Source organism: Urocitellus parryii, chromosome 12 (assembly GCF_045843805.1).
Source record: "Urocitellus parryii isolate mUroPar1 chromosome 12, mUroPar1.hap1, whole genome shotgun sequence".
In the NCBI taxonomy this organism is placed as follows: domain Eukaryota; kingdom Metazoa; phylum Chordata; class Mammalia; order Rodentia; family Sciuridae; genus Urocitellus; species Urocitellus parryii.
Window position 1 is genome coordinate 11765117 of NC_135542.1, and position 24013 is coordinate 11789129.

The following is a 24013-nucleotide window of genomic DNA, read 5'->3' on the forward strand; positions in this document are numbered from 1 at the left end:
GCATTCAGATTAAGGACGTCTTTCTGAGGAAGTGCATCTTGTAGGCAGGTGCAGCATTGTCCGACTGGTCTTGATGTTGGGCTTCATAAGGTCACTGGATGGATTTCAACTTATTGAACATGTACCTGGAAGAATTACACTGTTAATGATTAGATTACTTGGGGGATAACTCAGAAATAGGGGATGTGTTCCAGAAAACTTTTCAATGTTAGCATTCACTAATTAGGATGTTATTTTGCAAGTACAATGAAACCTCATGGAAGGGAACAGATGAATTATATTCTGTGTTTTAATTTAAGTAAAGTATATGGTTCTGTTTAGCTCAGCCTCATTTTCCCTTTTGAGCTTAAAAGGGTCTTTTCAGAATCCATGCTTATGTGGTGTATCCTGCCTGGTATACTCTTAGAAATAGGGCATGACGTTGACAAGTCCACATAACTCTTAGAGAGACCTTTGAAATGTGTGTCCACCGATGCTTTGAGACCATTTCTTCCCCAAATATAATCTTGTAAATTATGGTCCTAGTGGTTTTAATGCCTACTCCCTCACCCTGCCTCTGGGATCTCTCTTAACACGTGGGCCAGAGGGAAGGATGGAGGAGGAGCTGGGAGAGGGCAGCGTGAATTTCTAGGCCACTTCAGAGTGACTCCAGGATAGTATTGGCACCTCTGAGCTTCACAGCGGGGTGGGGAGGGGGGTGTCCTTGGGCACATCAGCATCACCAGGAGCCAATTTGACATTCTCGGGCCCCACCTCTCACCTCCTCAATTGGTTTCCAGGAGGTAGAGTCCAGAATTCAGTGCCTCATCCAGCCCGTCCAGGTGGCTTGCATGTGAGAGGCATGTGAGGCATTGCTCTGTGGTTGTTATGTTGCCCTCCATTTGTGTACGATGAATTGAAATGCATTCTGCTCTCCTGTACAACTAAGTAGAACAAATAAAAAATTAAAAGAGCCAAAATTTGGTTCCAGTTTCATTCTATTAGCATCGCCAGTTCAAGTTCTGTTCTTTTGGCCCATTTCCTTGGGACCTGTGTTCTCTATCTCTGGCCTTTCCAGGCTTTAGTCCTCCTTAACACCTCCTGAATCTGTTTCTTTTATTATTATTATTATTATTTTCTTTGTTTTAGAGGTTTCCAAGTAGGAAATTGCCCACCATTTCATCCAGGCTCTCTTTTCTATTTTAAATTGGTTGTATAAGAATGATGAATATGAAAATTTTTTAAAGAGTGAAATAAAATGTTTTCCAAAGGCAGTTTCTTTCTGAAAAGTAAAGCTTGTTAAATTTTGGAAACTTATTACTGAAGGAGTTTCTCAATCCTATCTTTTAAAAAAACTTTCTCTGTGTGAAGGAGTTCTGTGCAATATTAAAGGGACAGAGGGATGAACCAGATGGCTTATCAACATTCTTTGCAGTAGAAGAATTTTATTGTTTAATAAACCCTAAAATTTTAAGAATTAAAAGTGGATTTAATTTTTGGTAATTTTTATGATGGTGCATAGACTCCAGTAGTGTTCCTCTATCTTGCTGCTAAGGTACTGCTTGAAAAAGTACTTGTTAATAGTGTTTGTTAATTATTCATCTATACTGTTGACCAGTTTTTTTTTTAAATTGAGTCCAAGGCTATTAAACTGTTGAACCATATAAAATTGCATGTTTGCCCCTGTTTTAGAATGTTTGTATGTTTCAAAACCTTAGGTTCACAAAACATGATTGTTAACTTTTGTCATCTGATTTAGATACATAATTTTCTACTATTAAAAGCGTGATGGCACACATCTATAAGGTCAGCTACTCAGGAGGCTGAGGCAGGAGGATCTCAGGACTGAGGGCAACTTAGTGAGGCTCTGTCTCCAAATACAAAATGAAAAGGGTTGGGTAGGGCTCAGTGGTAGAGCACCACTGGATTCAATTCTGCTGTACTACAAGCAAAACAAAACATTGCATTTATACTAAAGAAGAAACAGTAAGCAGAACTGAGTGCTTCCCAGTACGAGGTAAGCAAGAGTCTCTTAGTTTCCTGCCATGTCCCCCTACATAAACCAATTGAGATTATTCAAAGAAAAGCAAATATAGGAATCTTGCAATTAATGTTGAAAATAGGGACTTGTCAAACATATTAATTTGGAGATATTTTTGTCTATTAAAATTTGAAATAAACTCAAGAACTATGTAGTATTATGGGAAAGAAGGGTGGAGAAAATTCTAAGAAATGTCTAGAAATTTCTAGAAAGCTGAGTTGGCTCTCTAGATGGAGTATGAACATGCCCTGATTTTGTGGAATACTCTCTGAATATGGAAGAATGGAGTAGAAACAAAAGGTGGAGTTTTCTCATAGCTGTAGACTTTGAGCTAAAAACAGAATCTGGATCAGCAAGCTCATGGCCTGGCCCCATGGTCCAATGATCGCTTGGGTTCATGGGCCCAAGGTATCCTCTCTCAAATAATCTACCAAAAGAGGGTCCAGTTCTGCTCCACGCAGGGGAGTTTTTGGAATTAGGGGTAGAGATCTTTTTCTACAAATTGGTTTGTCTTCCCACTTGATGAAACTGGCCTCTCTGTGAGGCTGATTTCAATATACCAAGAAAATGTGTCCAGATAGAGATTGTCCTCAGACCTGTATCCCTCCCTGTCACCCCAGAGCTGCTCAAAGACCTAATCATTCTGACACCCAGTCCTCCTGCTTGCTTTGAAAACTTTTCATTAAAATAGAAGAAGGAATGACAAGTTTAAGGATAGTATAAATAACTTCTCTGCATGTTTCACCTGTTGTCTCTGTTACTTTTCTCACTGTAGAGATACTTTTTTTTTTCTGGAATTCTTTGAAAGTGAATTGCTGAAATCATGTTTCTTTTCACTCCTAAACACGTCGGTGTTTATTGCTATTACTTTAGTGATAAGAACAAGGACACACTCTTATATTACCAGTGCCGTTTCAAGTTCAGGAAATTTGATGTCCACAAGTATTTTGATTTCTCTGGTCTATAGTGTGTGCGTGTGTTTTCCCGACAGTGTCTTCATACATATTTTTCCTGGTCTAGGATCCAGTCCAGGACTGTTTTGTGCATTTCATTGTCTGTGTTCTCTTGGGCAGTTTCTTAACCTTTATCTTTGATGACGTTGACAGTGTTTCAAGTGCAGGTGATGTGTTTGCTACGTCACACTTTGCTGTGTCTGTAGTATCTTAGAGATTAGATTCAGATTGTGCATTTTTTGGCAGGACTGCCACATAATGAGCTGGGTTCCCCAAGCATCACTTCAGGGGGCACCTGACCTCTGTCCTGTTATTGCTGATGTGAGTTTTGATCACTCCATTAAGATGACGTATTCCATATTTCCCTATTGTTCAAAAAAAAAGTCTTTCCTTTTATAAAATAGTGCTTTGCAGGGCATACTTGAGATGATCTACGTATTGTTTCCTCATGAGACTCACCTGCTGGTTATTCATCCCCTTTTCAATCTGGCCTGTGTCAGTTGCTATTGTGGTTGCAAAATGGAGATTTTCCACTGATCGCTGTTCCTTCTACACATATTAGTTGGTTTCATACAGTCAGAAACGCTTTCCCCTCATCTGTTGATCTTTATTTCTTCATGTTGGTATAGACTCAGGGATTCTTACTTAGTAGGTTACAGTCTGTTACCACCATCACTGTCTCCTGTCTGGCCAGTGGGGGCCTCTCAAGTCACCTCCTGTGCCCCCCCTTTTTTCTCTTTTCTTGGTACAGAGGATTGAACTCAAGGGCACTCGACCACTAAGCCACGTCCCCAGCCCTATTTTGTGTTTTATTTAGAAATAGGGTCTCACTGAGTTGCTTAGCGCCTTGCTTTTGCTAAGGCTGTCTTTGAACTCTTGATCCTTCTTCCTCAGCCTCCCAAGCTGCTGGGATTACAGGTGTGAGCCACGGCACCCTGCATCTCCTGTGCCCCCCCTTTTTTAATATTTATTTTTTAGTTATAGGTGGACACAATGTCTTTATTTTACTTTATGTGGTGCTGAGGATCAAACCCAGTGCCTCATGCATGCTAGGTGAGGGCTGTACCTCTGAGCCACAACCCCAGCCCTCTTGTGCCCTTTTGATGTGTCCAGTCATTTTTTCTTTTGATACTTTCCTTCCTGCTGATGTAAGAATGTTCTAGGTTTATCTTAATTAAAGTTACTTCTCCAAAGAATTCTACTTCTTTATATTGGCAAGTGGTGTTAGAGGCCAGTATCTAGGTACTGCTTAAGTCCCATGGGGAAACGTCTAATTCTGCTCATGCCAGAAAGGAATAGCATGTGGGACAGCTTCTAAGACCAGTTTACAAACGAGGATTCAGTAAGTCTGTTTCTTCCTGAGTTTATCTGTGGATAAGGCAAAGATTATAATGTTAAGTAGAAAACAGCCTTTCTAAGACGTGTTTTGGTGTCACAGTAGTGACTTTGATCTGTCTAGCTGATAGAGAAGTTGAAAACCTTTGTTCTGATTCCTCCTGATTTGAGGAGGGGGTGGAGCTACCACACCCAGGCCTTAACCACTGTGTGTGCCACTGGTGATGGGAATGGCGGTCCCTTCCACCTTCCTGTTGGCTCACGTGTCCAGTCCTGTCCTCGCCTCCCCCTGCTGTGTGCTTTGTCCCAGGGTTCTCCTGTTCATGCTCACTGTTTATCCTCCTTACACCCACTTTATTTCCCAGACCAGCTAAATTTCTTTTTTTTTTTTTAAAGGTTGATGTGATTTTTTTTATACCTTTATTTTATTTATTTATTTTTATGTGCCTTGCATATGCTAGGCAAGCGCTGTACCACTGAGCCCCAGCCCCAGCCCCGACCAGCTATATTTTTTGATCTCTGATTCTCGCAAATTATTAAAATGAATTACTTTAAACTGGGTTCATTGTACATGTAGCTCATTGAGGTTTTTAGGAATTCGGAATTTGACCAAAGTCTGGCCTAGGGAAATCTTGGCAGGATAGGAAGTATGGAAAATAATGATTATGCTGGAAATGCGCTATCTCCATTATCTCATACATATTACCAGCTTTTAACTCATCTCTATCTGGTTGATACAAATGTGGTTGTTATAGTTATTTATACCTTTGAGAAGGTGTATTATACTTGGAGTGTTAATTTTAACGACTTTTATCTTTCTCCATCTTTAAATTTCTGAATTTTAAGTAGGGAGTGTTCACAATGTTACAAATAATAAAAGCACAAAATTAGTTCCCAGGTTAGCTAGCAAGCCAGGGTTCTTTAATTCTTTAATTTTCTTTAGTTCTTTAATTTTCTTTAGTTCTTTAATTTTCAGTTCTGTATCAGCGAGTAAATATTTTCTTCCCCCAAACTTGGACTTTAATTGAAGTTTTGTTATTACAATTCTGTTTGGAATTTTTTGTTTGGAAGTATACTGATGACTTTTAATTTTTTTTTTTTGCTTTTGCCTCTAGAAAAACTAGTTGCTTATCAACGAGAATTTCTTGCTTTAAAAGAACGTCTTCGAATAGCTGAACATCGAATTTCCCAGCGCTCCTCTGAATTGAATAACATTGTCCAACAGTTCCGGAGTGTAGGGGTCGAAACAAATGGAAGTAAGGATGCGTTGAATAAATTTTCAGGTACAGATATATATATATTTTTTCATATTATAAAAAGATGGTATTCTCAGGTGTTCTGTAGGTATGTTTCAGAAGTTGAGTAGGGCCATCTATCCACCAGCATTCATCACCCTTTCAGAGAGAGAAATCAGCACCCAAAACATTCTTATTCTGATAAAATAATTTGTATTAATTGCTAAGTTTGATTTTAAGAAAGTACTGTTAAGTTCAATATCAGTTGTATAAACTTCATTGAACATATTGCATCTTTGAAAACACATTCAAATTTAACTTTTTGTTTTTACAAGTATACAGGTTGTGACTAATGTTTAGCCTGGTTTCTGGAGGAATCTTTGAGCTATTTGGAGCAGTTAGTGGTCTTAAATCTGAATTATAGCAAGGGAGATACATGCTTTTGTAACAGACACTTTTGGGAGTAGCTGACTGTTCTTCTCTGAGGACATGAGGCAGGGGAGATGAGCACAGTTGTCTTTGCTGTGTCCTGCTCTTGTTCTGATGATTAAACTGATGTGTGTTTATAACCAGTTGGCTCCAGATTTGTGCAGACTAACATACTTTCTCATTGAGCTTTTACTATTCTGAAAAGAACTGTGAGTTCCTTTCATCTTTAGATCTATCACCTTAACTTATTTTTAAAAATTTTATGTTCCTTGCTTCCCCTCCTTATGATGAATTTGTCAGTCACGGTAGTGCTTACCATTATTGAATGGTATAGATGAAAAATAAACTTTTCATTTCCTTTATCTTTTTATGCATATTTTTCTTCTGAATTATTATTCTTGAGAGTATATTATGAGCATTTTTATTAACATGAAATATACTTAAAAATGCTATTTTTAGTAGCTGTAGATATCCAGCTGATCAAATACCATAATATATTAAACATTTTCCTACAATTAATCAAATGTTTTTTTCCTGGGTGTTTTCCCCCAGCTTATAACTCTGTGATGAACATCTTTGACTATCAGTTGATCACATTTCTGGTAGCCCTTAAGTTATTTTTATTAGATTATGACTTTCTAAAAAACAGGATCTATGCTTTGATGACTGTTGATTTTTAAATACGTTAGCACCATTCCTGGAATTGGATAGAAAACAACTGAATAGGGTTGGGGCTGGGGCTCAGCGGTAGGATGCTCACCTCACATGTGCGAGACCCTGGGTGCAATCCTCAGCATCACATAAAAGTAAATAAGTGAAATAAAGGTGTTGTGTCCAACTACAACTAAAAAATAAATATTAAAAAAACACTGAATATTTGTTGAGTACATAAAAGCTAAATTCTTTTTTTAAATTTATTTTTTAAATTTTAATTTGTTATATATGACGGCAGAATGCATTACAATTCATATTACACATATAGAACACAATTTTTCTCTGGTTGTACACTACATAAAAGCTAAATTCTTTAAAGGGAAATTACTGAATAACAGGACAGAATGTTTCTGGGATTTTGAAGCTGTTTTAATATTATTGTTTAATCCACTGATTTAATAGGTAGAGATGACATATTGTAGTTTGTAATTGTTTCTTTACCCATAAGATTAAACTTGAATTTTACATATTTGTATTGGCATTTCTTTTGTGTGTTTTTGGTTTTGTCTTATTTTTTTTAATGGAGTTGAGGCTACAAGTCCTTTCTGCCAACTTCCTTGTTTAAAGGTTAACACTATACTTTAATGAAAAATTGAAAGTCTTGCATAATGGAAATAAGATTTTATTTTCAGAAAAAATACATAAAAATTTGATAAAGTGTTAATGTGTAACAAAGGTGGAAGTCATCTATCAGTGGTCAGGGTACTTGGCATTGTTACATTTTCCTAAGTCTATGGCACACTGAGTCTGTTCAGTGAGTCTGAGTGCAGAGGTGGGTAATCGGCATCCTACCTGTCCTGGTCCTGTGCCTTGGCTTCATCCACCTATTCATCCATATCCTGACTCTTGTTGGGAAAGTGTCCTTCTCATTTTGAATGGAGACTCATCCATCCACCAAGCTATGAAATTAGGAAAAACCTTTTTAGTTCTAATTCTCATAAATTTTTACTGCTGTTTTTATAAAATCAGCAACTTCTATAAGGTAAGATGTTCTGTGAATTAATTATACTTCTGTGTTTCAGGTAATACCCTAAAGCTACTAAAAGAGTTAACAAGCAAAAAATCCCTTCAAGTGCCAACTATTTATTATCATTTGCCTCATTTATTGCAAAACGAAGGAAGCCTTCAGCCTGCTGTGCAGATTGGCAATGGAAGAACAGGAGGTATGTTTATTTTCTTACTTCTTAGTCTGGTTGTCCCGCTGGTCTGAATTGTGACTTGGCATGTTATGTTGACCATGAGCAGTCTGGCAGGTCAAAGAAAAAAATTCTTTATCTGTGCACTTGGGGCTTACACTGGCCAGACGCCATGTTGAAAGAAGTTGGACACTTTTCTTTGTAGATGAGAATAATATTGCAGAAAAAGATCAAGAGAAATCTAGTTCAGGCAGACAAATGTTTAAACCTTTGTAATTTTTCTGTTTTAAAAACTTGGGAGGTAGAGAGATGACTTTTCCTCTTATTTCAACATTAATAGCTCTCATAGTGCTGCCAGGAAGGTGGTTCTTATGTGTGTCCTACTTTTTTTTTAACCAAGATGTCAGGGGCCAGTCCCTTTTATATAAACTTTCCACGGAATAATAGAAATACTTCAGTTGCTTCTTTTTATAATGTACTCAAAACATAATTTGTGATTTTTTTTCTTACTTGGCAGGGCAACCAGAGCTGTTTGGACCACTTACTGCTTTCCTACTTTTATCCCTCCTTTTTGACATTGTTAACCTTTTCTTTGTAGTTTTAATTTATTTTTTTAAAGAAATGGTGTCACACTGTGTTGCGGAGCTGATCTTGAACTCTTGGGCTACCGCCATCCTCCTGCCTTGGCCTCCTGCCATCTTCCTGCCTTGGCCTCCCAGGAAGCTGGGACTAAGGTGTGTCCTCTATACCCAGCTCTTTGTAGATTTTGGAGTGCAGATTTTGCTCCCTTACAAATCTTAAACAAGTGACAAGATGATTACTTTATGAATATTGAAATTCATTTTTGTGTGAATGTTCTTTGAAAAACGGACTTAGTCCACTCGTGATATAGTAAGAATATTAAGTATTTTCCTGTCTTTTCTTTTTTGGTCACATTTTTTTCTCATATTGTTTAGTCTGTTACCATAAGCATTTATATTCATCTTGATTTAATTTTATATCTTTCTGTTTTATTAAACGTTTAAAATAACACGTTATCTTCCTGAGGAGGTGTAAACTCTTAAAATACCATGTTCAGACTCACTCACTTTTTCATTTCTTTTTTTTTTAGAGAGAGAGAGAGAGAGAGAGAGAGAGAGAATTTTTTAATATTTATTTTTTAGTTCTCGGCGGACACAACATCTTTGTTGGTATGTGGTGCTGAGGATCGAACCCGGGCCGCACGCATGCCAGGCGAGCGCGCTACCGCTGAGCCACATCCCCAGCCCTTTTTTTCATTTCTTTATTAATTCAAGAAATATTTATTGAGGCCAGGAATTCTGCAGGTGCCAGATATATAAAGACGAACAAGACATGTAGGGTACTCTAAATTAACTTTTTTAGAATATTGATTGTTCATTATTTTTTGAAGCTGGTACTTACTGTATCTCTCCCTTCAACAGTTTCGATTTGGACAGGATGCCTTAGCCAAAATTGTGGGTTCATTGGTTTAGACTGTATATTTTATTAGTAAGATAAATGAAAATGAAAATAGAAGTGTTTTTAAAGTCATTTAACTTTTTCAAAGTTTCTGACAGGTTCTTTTATAGTAGCCTGTCCTTTATGAATGTGACGTTCACTTCCTTTTTGGAGGTACTTATTCCATTTTGTTTGTTTATACATCTTTATTTCTTTACCATCTTAAATACAATAAAATCTTGTCAGCCAGCTTTCCAACAGCTAGCATTCTTTTTTTTGGGGTATTGGAGATTGAACCCAGGGTGCTCCACCACTGAACTGCATGTCCAGTCCTGTTTTAAAAAAAATTTTATCTTGAGCTGATTGTAGTGGCCCATGCTAGTGGCTTGGGGGGCTGTGGCAGGAGGATGGTTAAGTTCAAAGCCAGCCTCAGCAACTTAGTGAGACAGGGCTGGGGACTTGGCTCAGTACTTAAACACCCTGGGTTCAATCCCTGGTACAAAAAAAGAAAAAAAAAATTCTTGAGGTAGGGTCTAGCTAAATTACTGAGACTGGCCTCAAACTTGTTGATCCTCCTGCCTCAGCCTCTTGAGTTGCTGGGATTTACAGGTGTGCACCATCATGGCTGGTTCAGCAGTTAACATTCTTATAAAGCTGACACTAATTTTGAAAGAAAAAGCATACAGCTTAGAGTCGGGGGTGGGAATGTGCCCAGATTTATGTGAAAGGAATTTCCTTCCTAAATTCTTAGGCAGTTCTTTTTTTTTTTAAATTGATTTTATTTTTTTAAATACACGACAGCAGCATGAATTACAATTCTTATTACACATATAGAGCACAATTTTTCATTATCTCTGTATATAAAGTATGTTCACACCAATCTTTTAGAGGTTCCAGGAAAGCTATCGGCCTCTGCTTAGAAAAATGCATAGGGAAAAAACAATTTTGTATGTAATTTTTGAGATTTTTATGAAACCCTAGAACCTATCTAGGGACTTATATTAAAAACTTCAGTTTTTGAGATCAGATTAAAACTACTGCTCACTAAAAATTCTGTTCTTCAGTGGTCAGGCTGACAAACTTCCCTTAGCAGCAAAGCCTTCCCCTGGCTGCAGGGGGAGGGCAGTGCTTTGGATTGCTATTGACCCCTAGGAGAGGGTCAGGGATTCTCGTGTCCAGGACAAATAACTCCTCACCCACCTAGCGCCACACTTACATCTTCCCACAAAGATTTGTAAAAGCAGGACACAAAAACCAGGTGTGGAAACTACAGATGGGTAGAAGGGCATCTTCTTCAACTGGGAGTCCTCCAAAATCTAAGATCAGCACCACGAGTGATTTAATACTAAAAAAAAAATTTAGTTTATAGAATGGAATATGACTTAAAAACAAAACACAGTCAGTGTGCTTTTAGAGGGATGTGAATGTAAAACTTACCCATAAAATAATAACTATTATAAAAGAAACAGAAATCTTTGTGTTTTTCATTTCAGTGATTTAAAATTTCCATCAGGAGGTTGATGAAGAGTAGATACATCTGAAGATAAAATTAGTGATCAGGAAGATTGAGCTGTTTGGTTCTTTTAGAAAGTCAAATAAGTACAGAAGAAAAAATTTTTGAGTTGAAGAAGCACCCAGGTCTTCATAATAAGGGCCTATTCAGTGAAGAGCAGGATAACTGACAAAAGACTCTTGTTAGGTTATCTACCAAATGGTGCTCCTGGTCAGGAGAGGACCACAGGTAATTCCTTTAAGTATTAGCTGAAGTTAAAGTCCATGAGCACCTCCATGTGCCAGGCACTCTGGTTTATAGAATTCAACATGGTTCCTGTTTTTGTGGAGCTTTGGCATAGTACAGGATATGTGTGTTGGTCAAATAATCAGTTACACCCTTTAGTGTAACTAAAGTGTATCACCCTTTAGTGATGTAAAGGGTGCTTTGAGAATGTAGAAAAGGGGCATCTCCCCTGATGAAGAGGTTTAGGGAAGTCTCAAAAATACATTGAATCTGAGACTAGTAGAATATATAGTTAACAGGTAAAGGTGGGTATTTCCTGTCGCTGCTGTTAACAGACAACTACACAAACTCAGGGACTTAACATACATTTATAGTCTTACAATTTTGGAGGGTAGAAATCCTAAATTTAAGGTGTCTGGGGGTGTGTTCCTTCAGAAACCCGGTGTGATTGATCATCCCTTCCCGAGCTGTTGTGGAGTGCACAGGCTGATTGCATTCCTTCATCTTTAAAGCAGAGTGTCTTCACATCTCTCCTTTTGATACCACCTCACCTTCTCTCCCTCGGACCCTTCTGCCTTCCTCTTGTACAACCTCTTTGGTTATCTTGAGCACATTTGGTAATCTAGAATAATCCTGTTTCAAGATGCTTAATTTAGTCATATATAAAAGTCCCTTTTTCATGTAGGGTAACATATTCACAAGTTTCAGGAATTAGGACATGGACATCTTTGGGAGGCCATCTATTCTACCACAATGGGAAAAAAGTGGGAAGTGCACCACAACACTTCCCTGTGACGGAAGGGAGCATGGAAGATCCTAGAAAATGAAAGAAGGCCACTGTAGTTAGTGCAGAGTGAGGGGAAGCACAGGACAATGTGCTGCTAGAGATAGGAGTTCAGGCCCCAAATCACAGGGCTTTTCAGACCTGTTACAGGAGTTTGGTTTTCATCTTAAGAGCAATGTGAAGCAACTAAAGAGTTTTAAATAGAACTTGGCAAGGATGACTTTTTAAGACTTAAATCTTGCAAGGTCCCATTTCCTGCAATGGGAAGAATGAAAGTATGGGAAGAAGAGGAGATGTGGGTGACCAGGTAAGAGGCTGTTCTGGGGGACTGGAGAAGGATGGATTCAGATTAGGCAGTGGCTGGTGGTTGTAGAGAAGGAAAGAAGATGGGGTTAAGGGCTGTTTGGACTATATGGCAGCATTTAAGAGAAATCATAGTTATGGACTGGATTTGTGGACAAGCCTTAGGTTTCTGGATGGAGCAATGCATGCTGGGTGCATTCAGAGATAGGAGACAGTAGCAAATGGTTTGCAGCGTTGGTTTGTAAGAAATGCATTAAATATGGATATGTCAAGTTTCAAGGGGAAAGGATATGAAGTGGAGAAGTCATGCAGGTAAGTGAACATTTAAATCTCAGACTCAGTGGAGAAATAAGAGTTAGGTTTAATTTTTAGGAGTTTTTGTTTATGAATAAGTGGTTGTTGAAGACATGGATATAAATGAGATCACCTATGGCCCAGGACTGAACCTTCAAAGTTCTTCAGCAGTTAATTTCCAGTGAAAGAAGAGGATAAAGCCAGGGAAGACAGAAAGTACAACTGAGCAGTAGAAGACAAAAAATTGTCATGGAATATAAAGGAAGAAATGGGGGAGTAAATGACTTAAGTTAAACCATAGGGGAAACATGATGGGCTAAAAATATTAAGTAGCAATGAATATTTAAAAAGGAATATAATTTAGTTCAAATAAAGATAGACTAATTGAAGATTGGAAAAGCCAAATCAAGATTGTTCTGAAAATGTTCTCAATTTTAAAGGAAATAAATACTAGAATTTGAAAACTTCCCAAGAAAGTGGAAGAAAAGTAACATAACAATTGATGTCCCTATCACATAATAACAGCACAAGGTGGGGGGCCTCGCCAACCTTACGACTGCATTTCAGAGTGTCTAGTATATGGTCAGTTTTCATGTGCACAATTATTATTTAAATTGGAAATATAGTCCAACCCTTTGGTTCTATTTCTCTTGGGTTCCTTTATTCTTCTCTCTAAAAGGATGATCTGACTATATTCTTCACTTTGCTGACGTATTTCCCCTGAACTCTAACCCCTTAGAATACACACATTTCCTAGACTGTAAGTGATAGAAGATGGTAATGTCAAACGAAAGCAGATTGGGTTATGCTGTGGTATCCAACAACCTCCAAATCTCAATGGTTTACATAGCAAAGGTTTATTTAAATTTTTGCTGACAGTATATTTCCAGTGTGGTTGATAGGGTTTTGTGCACTCACTGATCACTCAGGGATCCAGGCTGACAGAGCCTTTGCCATCTTGAATATAACTGGCTACCCTGCCAAACAGAAAAGACATCCTGAAGGGTTTCAGACTACAGATACGGTGCTCAGACTGATGACTCTGAACTTTACTCCACCCCAGAAGACCAGGAAAACTGCCTTCAGGAATTAGGACATGGACATCTTTGGGAGGCCATCTATTCTACCACAATGGGAAAAAAGTGGGAAGTGCACCATAACACTTCCCTGTGATGGAAGGGAGCGTGGAATATCCTAGAAAACGAAAGATTCTTTTCTTTCTTTCCTTTTTTTTGTGGTCACTTTTTGAATTATCACTAGCATGGTTTACTCTAATTCTGAAAGTGTGACCAAAATTAGTACTTTCATTTTCAATGTTTTTTGGAGTCCTTAAACTAAAGAATTTAAATTTCAGCTCCAAAACAGAGTGTATTTGGGGAAAATGGCTTAATCTCAAAAACATGCCATTTTAAGCTTAAATAAACCAAAATGTAAGCAAAAACATCCCTAGTCAGTAGGGAATAGACACTTTGCATTATTACTTTATTGCATGCTCTGGATCAATGTATTTTGCTTTTTCCATAAAGTTTTTGAATTACTTATGAGTTGGCATTGCCTAGGAACACTTCATATCATAGTTGTTACACTCTTAATCTATATTTTAAATATTTAAAATATGTATTTTTTTAGATTCTAAGGTTGAGTATATGGAGATTTGCTTCCAAGATAACTCATCCTGTGTTTTGGCATCTCAAAGTAACATGATCAAGATAGAAATCTTGATTTGGAGCCTTCTTCCCCTCAGATGTGTTGTTCTGGATAAAAGATCCCCTTTCCACTTCCTGAAGTCATCCTGGATCCCACTTCTTCCTCTCTCTCCTGGTCCCCTGGTGAAGGTCTTTAGACTGCATCCTAAATTCATCTATCTGTTCATTTTCAACTCTTCAGACATCCTAATTCAAACCACCATTTTTTCCTTTAATTAGTGCAGTAACTTCCTAACTGATCTTCCCAAAATACTCTTAAAGTTATGCTTTTACTTTCCATAACATTTGGTAATCTCTTAGGATTACAGGTTGGATAATGTCACTGCTCAGCTTACAACTTGATAATGGTTTTCTCTTTATTCTAGGAATTAAGACTGAATTTGTTCCATGTGACCTGACCCTTAACGAATTCTCTGGATCTAGGCTTATTCTAACTTTAGATATGTTTTTGCTCCTGATGTTTCTTTACTATGTCAAAACCACTGTGCCTTCCCTGTTGTTCCCTCTTCTGGAACGTTCTGCCTCATCATTAATTAACCAGCTCAATTGAAAGCAGAGAGCCCTTTCATGACCACACTGTCTGTAGAGGCACCCCTCTATTCCTCACGCTGACATTATCACATTTGAGTTTGTGTAGCATGGATTATCCTCTAAGGTTATTATCTCTCTTCCCTCTTCAGCAGTGTAAGTTCTGTGAGGGCAGGGAGCTTATTTTTATATCATTCACTCAGATAATTTGTGCCACAGAACAGGTGCAGTCCCTTAACCCCTTTGTACTTAGTATTCTTACCTGTAAATCATGGTTGTAGACTAGTTGACCTATGTTCTTTAAGCTTCCTTCTAGTTTTAGGATTCTATGAATTCTAAGTATTTGATAGCATTTCCAATTAATTGTTCCATAATTAAGACTAGATTATTTTTAACATCTGCAAAATACTTCTCTGTTGACATATAGCACTCAGAATATTACAACTTTAAGATGTGAATTTTAAAAACTTACTTTGAAATGTAGTCACTTCTATAGTAAATGTGTGTTCCTCAAACCACTGCACCCTGCAAAGCTATGCAACAGAAAGAGAAGAATGGGATTAGGATCACAGCACTCAAAACCAGGCAAACATAAAAAAAGGTTAAAACCTAATGAAGATGGAAGCACAATTTTGTACATGTTAAGTGATTAAGTGATACATAACTAATATAATATGGAACTCTGCCTGAAAGGGACCTGCCGTTTGCTGCAGGCTATAGAGGGGTTGTAGCTTACAAGTTACCACAAATTGGTGGTACAAGTTGCGTTATCTGAAATCTGAAGGAACGTGGAACCCCCAGTGTGGATGGGTATGGTTGACAGCATGTGAAGAACTGAGGCAGTTGGTAGAGGTTTGTGGTGTGTGCATTTTGGTATTTTTACAAAGTTTAGTTTCCTGAATTGGTTTAGCCTGGGTATGGTTTTCTTTCTTTCTTTTTTTTTTTTTTAGTACTGAGATTGAACCCAGAGTGCTTAACCACTAAGCCAAATCCCCAGCCCTTTTTTGAGACAGGGTCTCACTAAGTTGCTTGGGGCCCTGCTAAGTTGCTGAGGCTAGCTTTAAACTTACAATCCTCCTGCCTCAGCCTCCCAAGCTGCTGGAGGCAGCAGGCATGCACCATGGTGCCCAGCCTGCATACAGTTGTCTATTATTCATCTATGTGAGTGTCTCAGGAGAAGTTGCATATAAGCAAATGTGAAATTCATGCTATGCCCATGTTGATCCCTAATAAATTAATCATGTAGAAACAAATTTGCAATCAAAACAAGCAGTTTAGTAGAATCAACTATAATTTTAGACCTTAAAAATGTTGCACAGATTCCTGTAGCACCCAGCGTTTCCCTATCCCTCATCTACCATGCATACCCATGACCATGGTATCATGATCAAACCAGGAAATTAACACCAACGCCACACTATTAGCTAACCTTGGCTCTTATTCAGATTTTGTAATTTTCATTGTTTTTCTGTTCCAAGGTCGAGTCAGGATTTTGTATTTCCTTAAATAGTCATGTTTTCTCAGTCTTTTCCAATCTGGGACAGTTCTTTGTTTTCCATGACCTTGATGCTTTAGAGGACTGGCTGCCTATCTTGTGGACTGACCCCACAATTTGGAATTGTCTGATATTTCTTTTTGGTCAGGTTGAGGTTATTCCTTTTGGCAAGAAAACCACAGAAGTGGTGCTGTTCCCTTCTCAGTGCGTCATGGACTTGATGTTGATATGTAAGACATTAATTTTTAAGGCATGTTTAGTGTTTCTGAGTTTTAATCGTATAAAATTTTTCTTTTTATACTTTATAGCCATTCATTTTTAATGTGAGGTTGACTCTTATTTTTACCAGTTCTTTGACATTACACACACACACACACACACACTCTCTCTCTCTCTCCCTCTCCCTCTCCCTCTCCCTCCCTCCCTCTCTCTCCCTCTCCCTCCCTCCCTCTCTCTCCCTCTCCCTCCCTCCCTCCCTCTCTCTCCCTCCCTCCCTCCCTCCCTCTCTCTCCCTCCCTCCCTCCCTCTCTCTCCCTCTTTCTCTGTCCCATCCCACCCCTTTATGGTTAAGTCATGTGGAACGTATGATAATACAGTATTATAGGTATGTTCTTGTATCCTTTGATTAATTTCTTTCTGAAATTGAAACTAAATCCCTCAATTCCTGTGAATTTGAAGCATTGTATTTTCAAAATGGTAGTATTTTTCTATTATTGTCCTTGTGAAGTCTTTTTATGTAATTACTGTATTGTTTTGTTTCAGTTTCAATAGTAATGGGGATTCCCACAGTGAAGAGAGAAGTTAAATCTTACCTCATAGAAACTCTTCATTCCCTTATTGATAATTTGTATCCTGAAGAGAAGTTGGACTGTGTTATAGTAGTCTTCATAGGAGAGGTAATTATTTGTTTGTTTTTTTTTTTACTATATATAGTCTTAAGAGTAAAACTATAATTGAATATTCAGATATGCTTTATAAAGAATTTTTAAAATGTGCTGAGTGAAGCTTAGGTAATTATGCTATCTGGTTAGTTAATGTAAATCTTGTGTGTTGTTTGCTCTAAGTTCTTCCCTGCAGTTAAAGCCAGGAATGATAACCTTCATTGTCAGTAGGATAATATTATACACATAGATCATAAAAAAATGAATCCCCATTTCTAGCTCTGAGACCTAAATTGGAGTTGTGAAACTGAAGGAGGGTTTAGCCTAGGCATAACCCCAGCCTAGGCTAACCCCTATGAAGCAGCCATCGTTTTATTAGAGGAAAATCACTTGACTATACCTCTTCAATTTTAGTCTCCTCAAAAGATTTAGATAAAGAATCTTTTTTGTCTGATACCACAAGGAACAAGTGCCCTGAGTAAATATTTCCTTAATTATCATATCAAATTTCAGCCTGGGAAAAGGCTAAGGGTAACGTTCACCTAGATGGCTTGCCTAGCATGCGTAAGGCCCTGGGTTTGATCCCCCCACTCTGTCCCCAATAAAAGGTAAGAAAAAAGAAGGTGGGGGGCAGAAAATGGACATAGTATAACTGTGTATAGTTCTGGACCTCTGATTCCCACTCCTTCAGGGTCCTCTGTCTCTTTAAATAAAAATGATCTTAATGTTTTCTTAATGAAAAAAGTAATATGCACATTATTTAAAACAATTAAATAAATATGTAATGAAAACTCCCCTCTTACACCTTCATGTGGATAGAACTATAAGTATTTTTAAATGTGTCTTAAAGAATTTTTCCTATGACTTGTGTACACATATATGAGTGGATCATTCTATACATATTTTAATACCATGAACATCTTTCCATGCTAAAAAGATTAAAAATCACAGCATCATTTTTAAAAACAAAATTAAATTTTTAAAAAAAATTTAGATGGACACAATATCTTTATTTTATTAATTTTTTTATGTGGTGCTAAGGATCGAACCCAGTACCTCATGCATGTGAGGCAAGCGCTTAACTTCTGAGCTACAACCCAAGCCTCATAGCATCATTTTTTAATGGCTAAAAAATACTCCATTGTATGGTTTCAACATGAATTATTTTTAAAAACTTTTTTAGTGTAGATGGACACAATACCTTTATTTTATTAATTTTTATGTGGTGCTGAGGATTGAACCCATTGCCTCACATGTGTTAGACAAGCACTCTACCACTGAGCTACAGCCCCACCCCCTCAACATGAGTTATTTGATTGATAGGCTGTTTCTGAGTTTTTGCAGTTATAAGCAGTACTGAAATAAGCACTTCTGTAAATAAATTGTATACTTTTATAGTTACTGACTTGGAACCAATTTAAATACAGATTGCTCTCTCAGAATCCATACACATTAAAAATATTCATAGATAGCCAGCATACCCTGTAGAAATTAAATCTGTTTATCTCCTTTTCAAAAGTCTGAGAGAGAGATTTCTTTCTTCCTATAGTTCATACTAGTTTTAAAATATTTTTGTCAATTGGATGGGTTGAAAATAATACTTGACTTTTGTTAATTTGGATTTCTTTACTGAGTGGGATTAAATGTTGGTTTATGAAGTTTTATTTTGGATCATTAGTATGTATAATTATTTTATAAGCCTTGCTCATTTTTTGGTTGTAAATTGTGATTTGTAAGACATTTTCATATATGAAATATTTTCTTATTTGTTACTTGTATTAACTTAAGATGTTTTAATCTGTTATAAAAGTTTTCCTTTTAAGTAACCAAACTGGCCAATCAAAAAGGAACTTGGTAATAGCTATTAAAATTAAAAACATACACTTTAACCCAGCATTCTGCTTCTAAAAACAGACCCAATAGAAACATTTGCAAATACAGAAATACATTCAAGTACATAAACATTTATATAGCTCTTATATGTGTATTAATAAAACAGGTAAGGAAAGTAATCTCCTGTAATATACCGGATACTCTCACTAGCAAATAGCTTGAGAGTTGGGATTATAGACTGATGTCACTTTGTATTGCATACAATTTTATAAAATCATAATTTACTTACAGTGAGCACATATTAATATTTAATTGCAAAAAAAACCTTTAACTGTGAAAGAATCATTCTTACATACTTGAAAAATAATGTTCAGTTTACAGACAGAGCCTAATGTCCTTATGGATTTGAGACCCTCTTACTATCATGATTAATCTGGATTAAGATGTAGTATTATTGGGTTTGGATCCAGAGGGACTGTATTCTGGGCTGGATTCTGCTCCTTTTTATGCTTTCTTGAGCCTCAGTTTCCTCATCTCTTCAATAAGAGTGATGCTGTTGACTGTTTGGAGCTCATCGTTGTTGCAGAGGCACTGCGAGATCACACAGGGGAAACCTTGTAAACATTGGCAGTGTTCCCGTCTCTGAAGAGTCGTTTCTCCCAAATGCACTGTTTGTCTATATATCTATGCAGAATTTCAATCAAGAAAATCTGAACAGAAGAATTAAAGAGTGCACTGAATTGCCTTTAGTTGGTTTAAAATTATTATTAATCACAGTGTTTGATTCCACCTTGATGAGTAGTTCTAAGCTGGGGCCTCAATAACACTAGGAACAGGTATGTGCTGTGTGGCTTTGAGGGTGACCTACGTGTGGAGTTGTTTCTGGGCCTAGGTTTCCAGGCTCTTCCTGAGCCTGTATTTCCACCTGCCTACCTCACTGTGGTATCTGAATATTAGTTTTAATCTGTCCAGAGCCAGATTAATCTGACTTTCCCAAACTGCTGCTCTTCCAGGTTTCCCATCTGCTTATGAAAGGATTCTTGTATACGGTGTTAATAGGCCTGTGCTGTGGTTATTCTACTTCCAGCTCATGATACAGATCCACAGGGCACGTGTGTCGTGTGTCCTCAGTTCTCTTCATGTTATTCCAAAGTCCAAACTATTGCTGCTGTTTTCCCTTTCTTTTTCATCCTTCAACTCCCAGTTTATCATCTTTTGACCATCCTGAGTCTCCCATTTGAAATTAATCTAGGATAAATAGGCAGCTTTAACCAGGCAGGCAGGTGAGTAGAAAGACTCTTTAGACTCTGGCATTTCTCTATTTTATGTTTCATTAATTTCTATTGTAATATTAATTACTTCTTCCCTCCTGCTTGCTTTTAGTTTTGCTCTCCTTTTGCTTTGAGATAAATTAGGAATTTATATAAAGGCATGAATTCTCTCTGGTCCATTTTAATATTTGAGGAGAAAAATCAAGAATGAAAACCTGGAGATGCACATAGAAAAGAGTTACCATCATCTTTTCCTCACATGACCCCCAGTTCTTTGTATTCTTTTTTGCTTGAAAGGGAGAAACCATAAGGAGAAGAAGAGAGAAAAGTAATTAGTTGCCTTATTCCTTGTTGGTCATTTCACCCTTATTGATCCCTTTGGCATGTGATGAGACATTTATAGAACATACAGAGTGTTAAGCAATACACTGTTGCATTATTTGAAAGTTGCTGACCCATTCTGAACTTGAGAAGGGATTGACAGGAATGCATTCTATCTCCCTTAAAGCTCCTTGGTAGGATCAAAGTGTGCTATTCAGATTTTAAGGTTGTATCATTCCTGTGTTTATTTTTCCTTAGAGTTTAATTATAATTTTTATATTCTAATATTTTGTAAATCTCATTTTTTGTTGTTTTTATTATATATAGAACATTTCTTATATTGTTTATACCAATTTTATCATGATAATTTTTATTTGTTCTACTTAGTTGTACGTGACAGCAGAATGCATTTCAATTCATCGTACACCAATGGAGTGTAACATTTCAGTTCTCTGATTGTAAATGGTATAGAGATGCACCATTTATGTATTCATACATGTACCTAGGGTAATGATGTCCATCTCATTCCACCATCTTTCCTATCCTCATAACTCCTCCCCACTCTCTCCCCTTTGCCTAGTCCAAGGTTCCTCCATTCTTTCCATACCACCCCTCGTCATAGATCAGCATCCAGTAATCAGAGAAAAACGTTCGGCCTTTAGTTTTTTGGGATTGGCTTACTTCACTTAACATAATATTCTCCATCCATTTACCTGCAAATGCCATAAGTACTGTCCTAAGTTATAAGTGTTATTTAGATTTCTCCAAATGTTCCACTGCTGTCCTCTCATGACCTGACACTCTTGAAGATTACTGGCTGTTTTATGGAATGTCTTTCAGTTTGGGATTGTCTGGTGTTTCCTCATCATTGAATTCAGGTTGTATCACAGAAGTGAGGTGGTGTTCTTTTTCAGGGCCTAGTGTTAAAGGCTACATGATGTTGACCCGTCTCATTACCGGGAATGTTAGCTGTCATCACTTGATTAAGATGACATCTCCCAGTTTTTCTACTGCGAAGATACTCTTTTTCCTGTGTAGTTAGTAGCCTATTTTGGAGGTGATACTTTGAAATCATGCAGATATCCTGTTTCTCATCTTAACTTTTTACCAAGTGAGCAGTCTTATTATTGTGTTTACCAAATGGTGATTTTCTAGTTTCATCATTTAGCTTCCATTTAATAATTAGGATACTGTTAAGAGGAGCTCTTCTTTTTATTTTGTCACTTGCATCAGTGTTGAGTTGTACATAATAAGAATAAGCTTTTATTTTGTTGATCAATTATTCCAAGTTTGGTCACTAGCTCGTTTTGAATTGGCGACTCTGTCCTCCTGATATGGCCCCAGCGGTTTCCCTGCTTTCTAACAGCTTAAGAGTTCTAGGCTAGTCTTATATTTCCCCTGCACCAGTCCTGAAATCAGCCATTTTTCAAAGGAACCTTATTCTTTTTATTGAAGAATGGATTAAAAAACAGGATCTGGACACTAGGGTGCTGGCTACTGAGAGATCATTGCTTCTGGCCCTTTGAGTGGACAGATGTGTGTCCATCTGTCTGTATATTAGACATCATGATTTCTAATGATACTTGATTCCAGTCTCAGAGTCCATTCTAGTCTCCCCCCATCCCCTTAATTTTTCAACTCTTCTCCAACAGTGAGAAACCCAGTTTTTTATGACTCAGTGTATCTGTATTCTTTTACATCTCAAGGGGACATACAGTCGTTTTTGTGTTGTTAACCCTACCCCAGGATAGCACTGCCTAGAGGGAAATATTTGTCTACAGTTCTTTTGTCTCAGCCTTACAGTATCCAGAGTTCTGTTTTCCGGAGTCACTTGGCCTAGTTCTGTCCTTTGCCACCCTCTCAGTGATATTTTCATGCTGTTCTTTTGTCATGGACATTGGTTTGTTACTATTTGTTTCTGTTGTGAGTTTGTAGAGTGTTGTCTGTGCAGCTTCTACTTCAGATTGGTGGGTGTTTTCGTTGTAGCTTAGGAGATGCTCTGTTTTTGTGAGTGTTCCATGAGCTCTTGGAGATATGTTACTTGTTCTCAAAATTCAATTGTGTGTGCTCTGTTGCATTTATGCTTCATATATCCTTTTCCCACTTGATGTGTTGTGGACTCAGGAGTTAAACATCTTCTGCTACTGTTTTTGTTTTTCCTGTATTATAGTTTTTTGTTTTATAAATAGTAATGTTATTTTATGGTGGACATTTATAACTTAATTGGCAATTACACCTGCTGGCATTTTAAAGTGACTTATGCATTATGTTAATTTTGAGGGCCCAAATTCGCCCTTACTGGGTGGCAGTATTATGACCTACGCTTTCCTGGGGTTTGCGTTTGTCTGGTATTCCTGTGTCCTCCCTTTTGTTTCCCTTTCTTTCTAAATCACCTTTTTTTTTTTTTTTAATGCATCTAGTTTACATCCTAGAGTTGAATTTTGCTTTGTGATTTAATTAGAACGCATTTCTCTTCTTCTAGATGAAGTTATATATCTGTATGCAGTTATTTGGTCTTAATCCTATCATTTTATGGGATTCCCCCCCTTCCCCATATGTCTTTTATAGGATTTTTCGTTGCTTATTTGTGTTGCTTTATTTTGTGTGCTTCATTTTTCTATTTGAGAAAAGTATGTATTTTTATACCAGTGATTACTGTTGTAGCTGTAACTTTATACAGAACCCTTATATAACCCTCTGTTTTCTTAGATGGTATCTATGGCTTCCCGACATGGGAAGCAATAAAACTGGTATTATTTCTTCTTTTCCTTTCCTACCCTACCTCTTCTCTTCTGCCTGATTTATATTGTCTTACGTAGTATTCACCATTGTACTAAGAAATAGAATTCTCTGCTGTCATCTGGTATGCCTGCTTAGCATCCTTTGACTGCAGATACTACAGATGAGGTGAGAAGCTTTGTCTGTCTGCTGTCCTCTCCATTTCTGCTAGATTTGCTAAGTTTTCCTTATTATTTAGTGTACATGCTGGGCTGGTTCCCTTCTTATGAATCATCATTGAAGGAAATGGGTTTTCAGGCTGCTGTCGTGCCAGAGGATGAGGGGTCAGAGAGTGTTCCAGACTATTTGGTTTATTTGAAACAAAGACTGTCTTCCCTCCTTCCACGGAGCCAGGCTGCTTCCTGTCAATCCAGCTAGTCTGAGTAGTTCTTCTTGTTACCTCTGGATATTAGGACCAAACTAGATCCTTTCAAGCTTAAGGATTTCAGTTATTTTTCAAAAGGAAAATTTTTGTGTTTCTGAGTCTGGCTCTCACGGACAGTAGTCTGCGGTTTCTTTACTCTCCCTCAGCAGGCTAGTCTTTCTAGTCGGACAGCCTGATGCGCTTCTACCCACAGGGTGTGGTTACCTGGGCGCTTTGCTTTTGAACTTTCTTCTACCCTGAAGCACCTGAAGAGCTTGGTAGTCTCAGGGTGGCCCTTGCTGTCATCATATTTTCTCAAACTCTCCTCATTGCCTGAGGCTATTTTTAAATAATGGCAAGAGTTCAGATTTCATTCTAAGAATTCTTTTACTCACTGAATAAATTTTTATTGAAGAGTTAAAATAGGGAAGGTTCTG

The 24013-nt window shown here is 37.5% G+C and overlaps 1 protein-coding gene across 4 annotated transcripts in view; it reads left to right on the forward strand.

Moving 5' to 3' along the window:
- Positions 1-24013, forward strand: part of Mgat4a (alpha-1,3-mannosyl-glycoprotein 4-beta-N-acetylglucosaminyltransferase A) — an 89598-nt gene that overhangs the window by 32615 nt on the left and 32970 nt on the right. For all 4 annotated transcript variants that reach the window (XM_077791719.1, XM_077791720.1, XM_077791718.1 and 1 more), the window contains 3 exons: positions 5424-5591; positions 7709-7849; positions 16891-17024. In XM_077791719.1, the coding sequence (XP_077647845.1) occupies positions 5424-5591; positions 7709-7849; positions 16891-17024 (443 nt within the window). The remainder of the gene's footprint in view (positions 1-5423; positions 5592-7708; positions 7850-16890; positions 17025-24013) is intronic.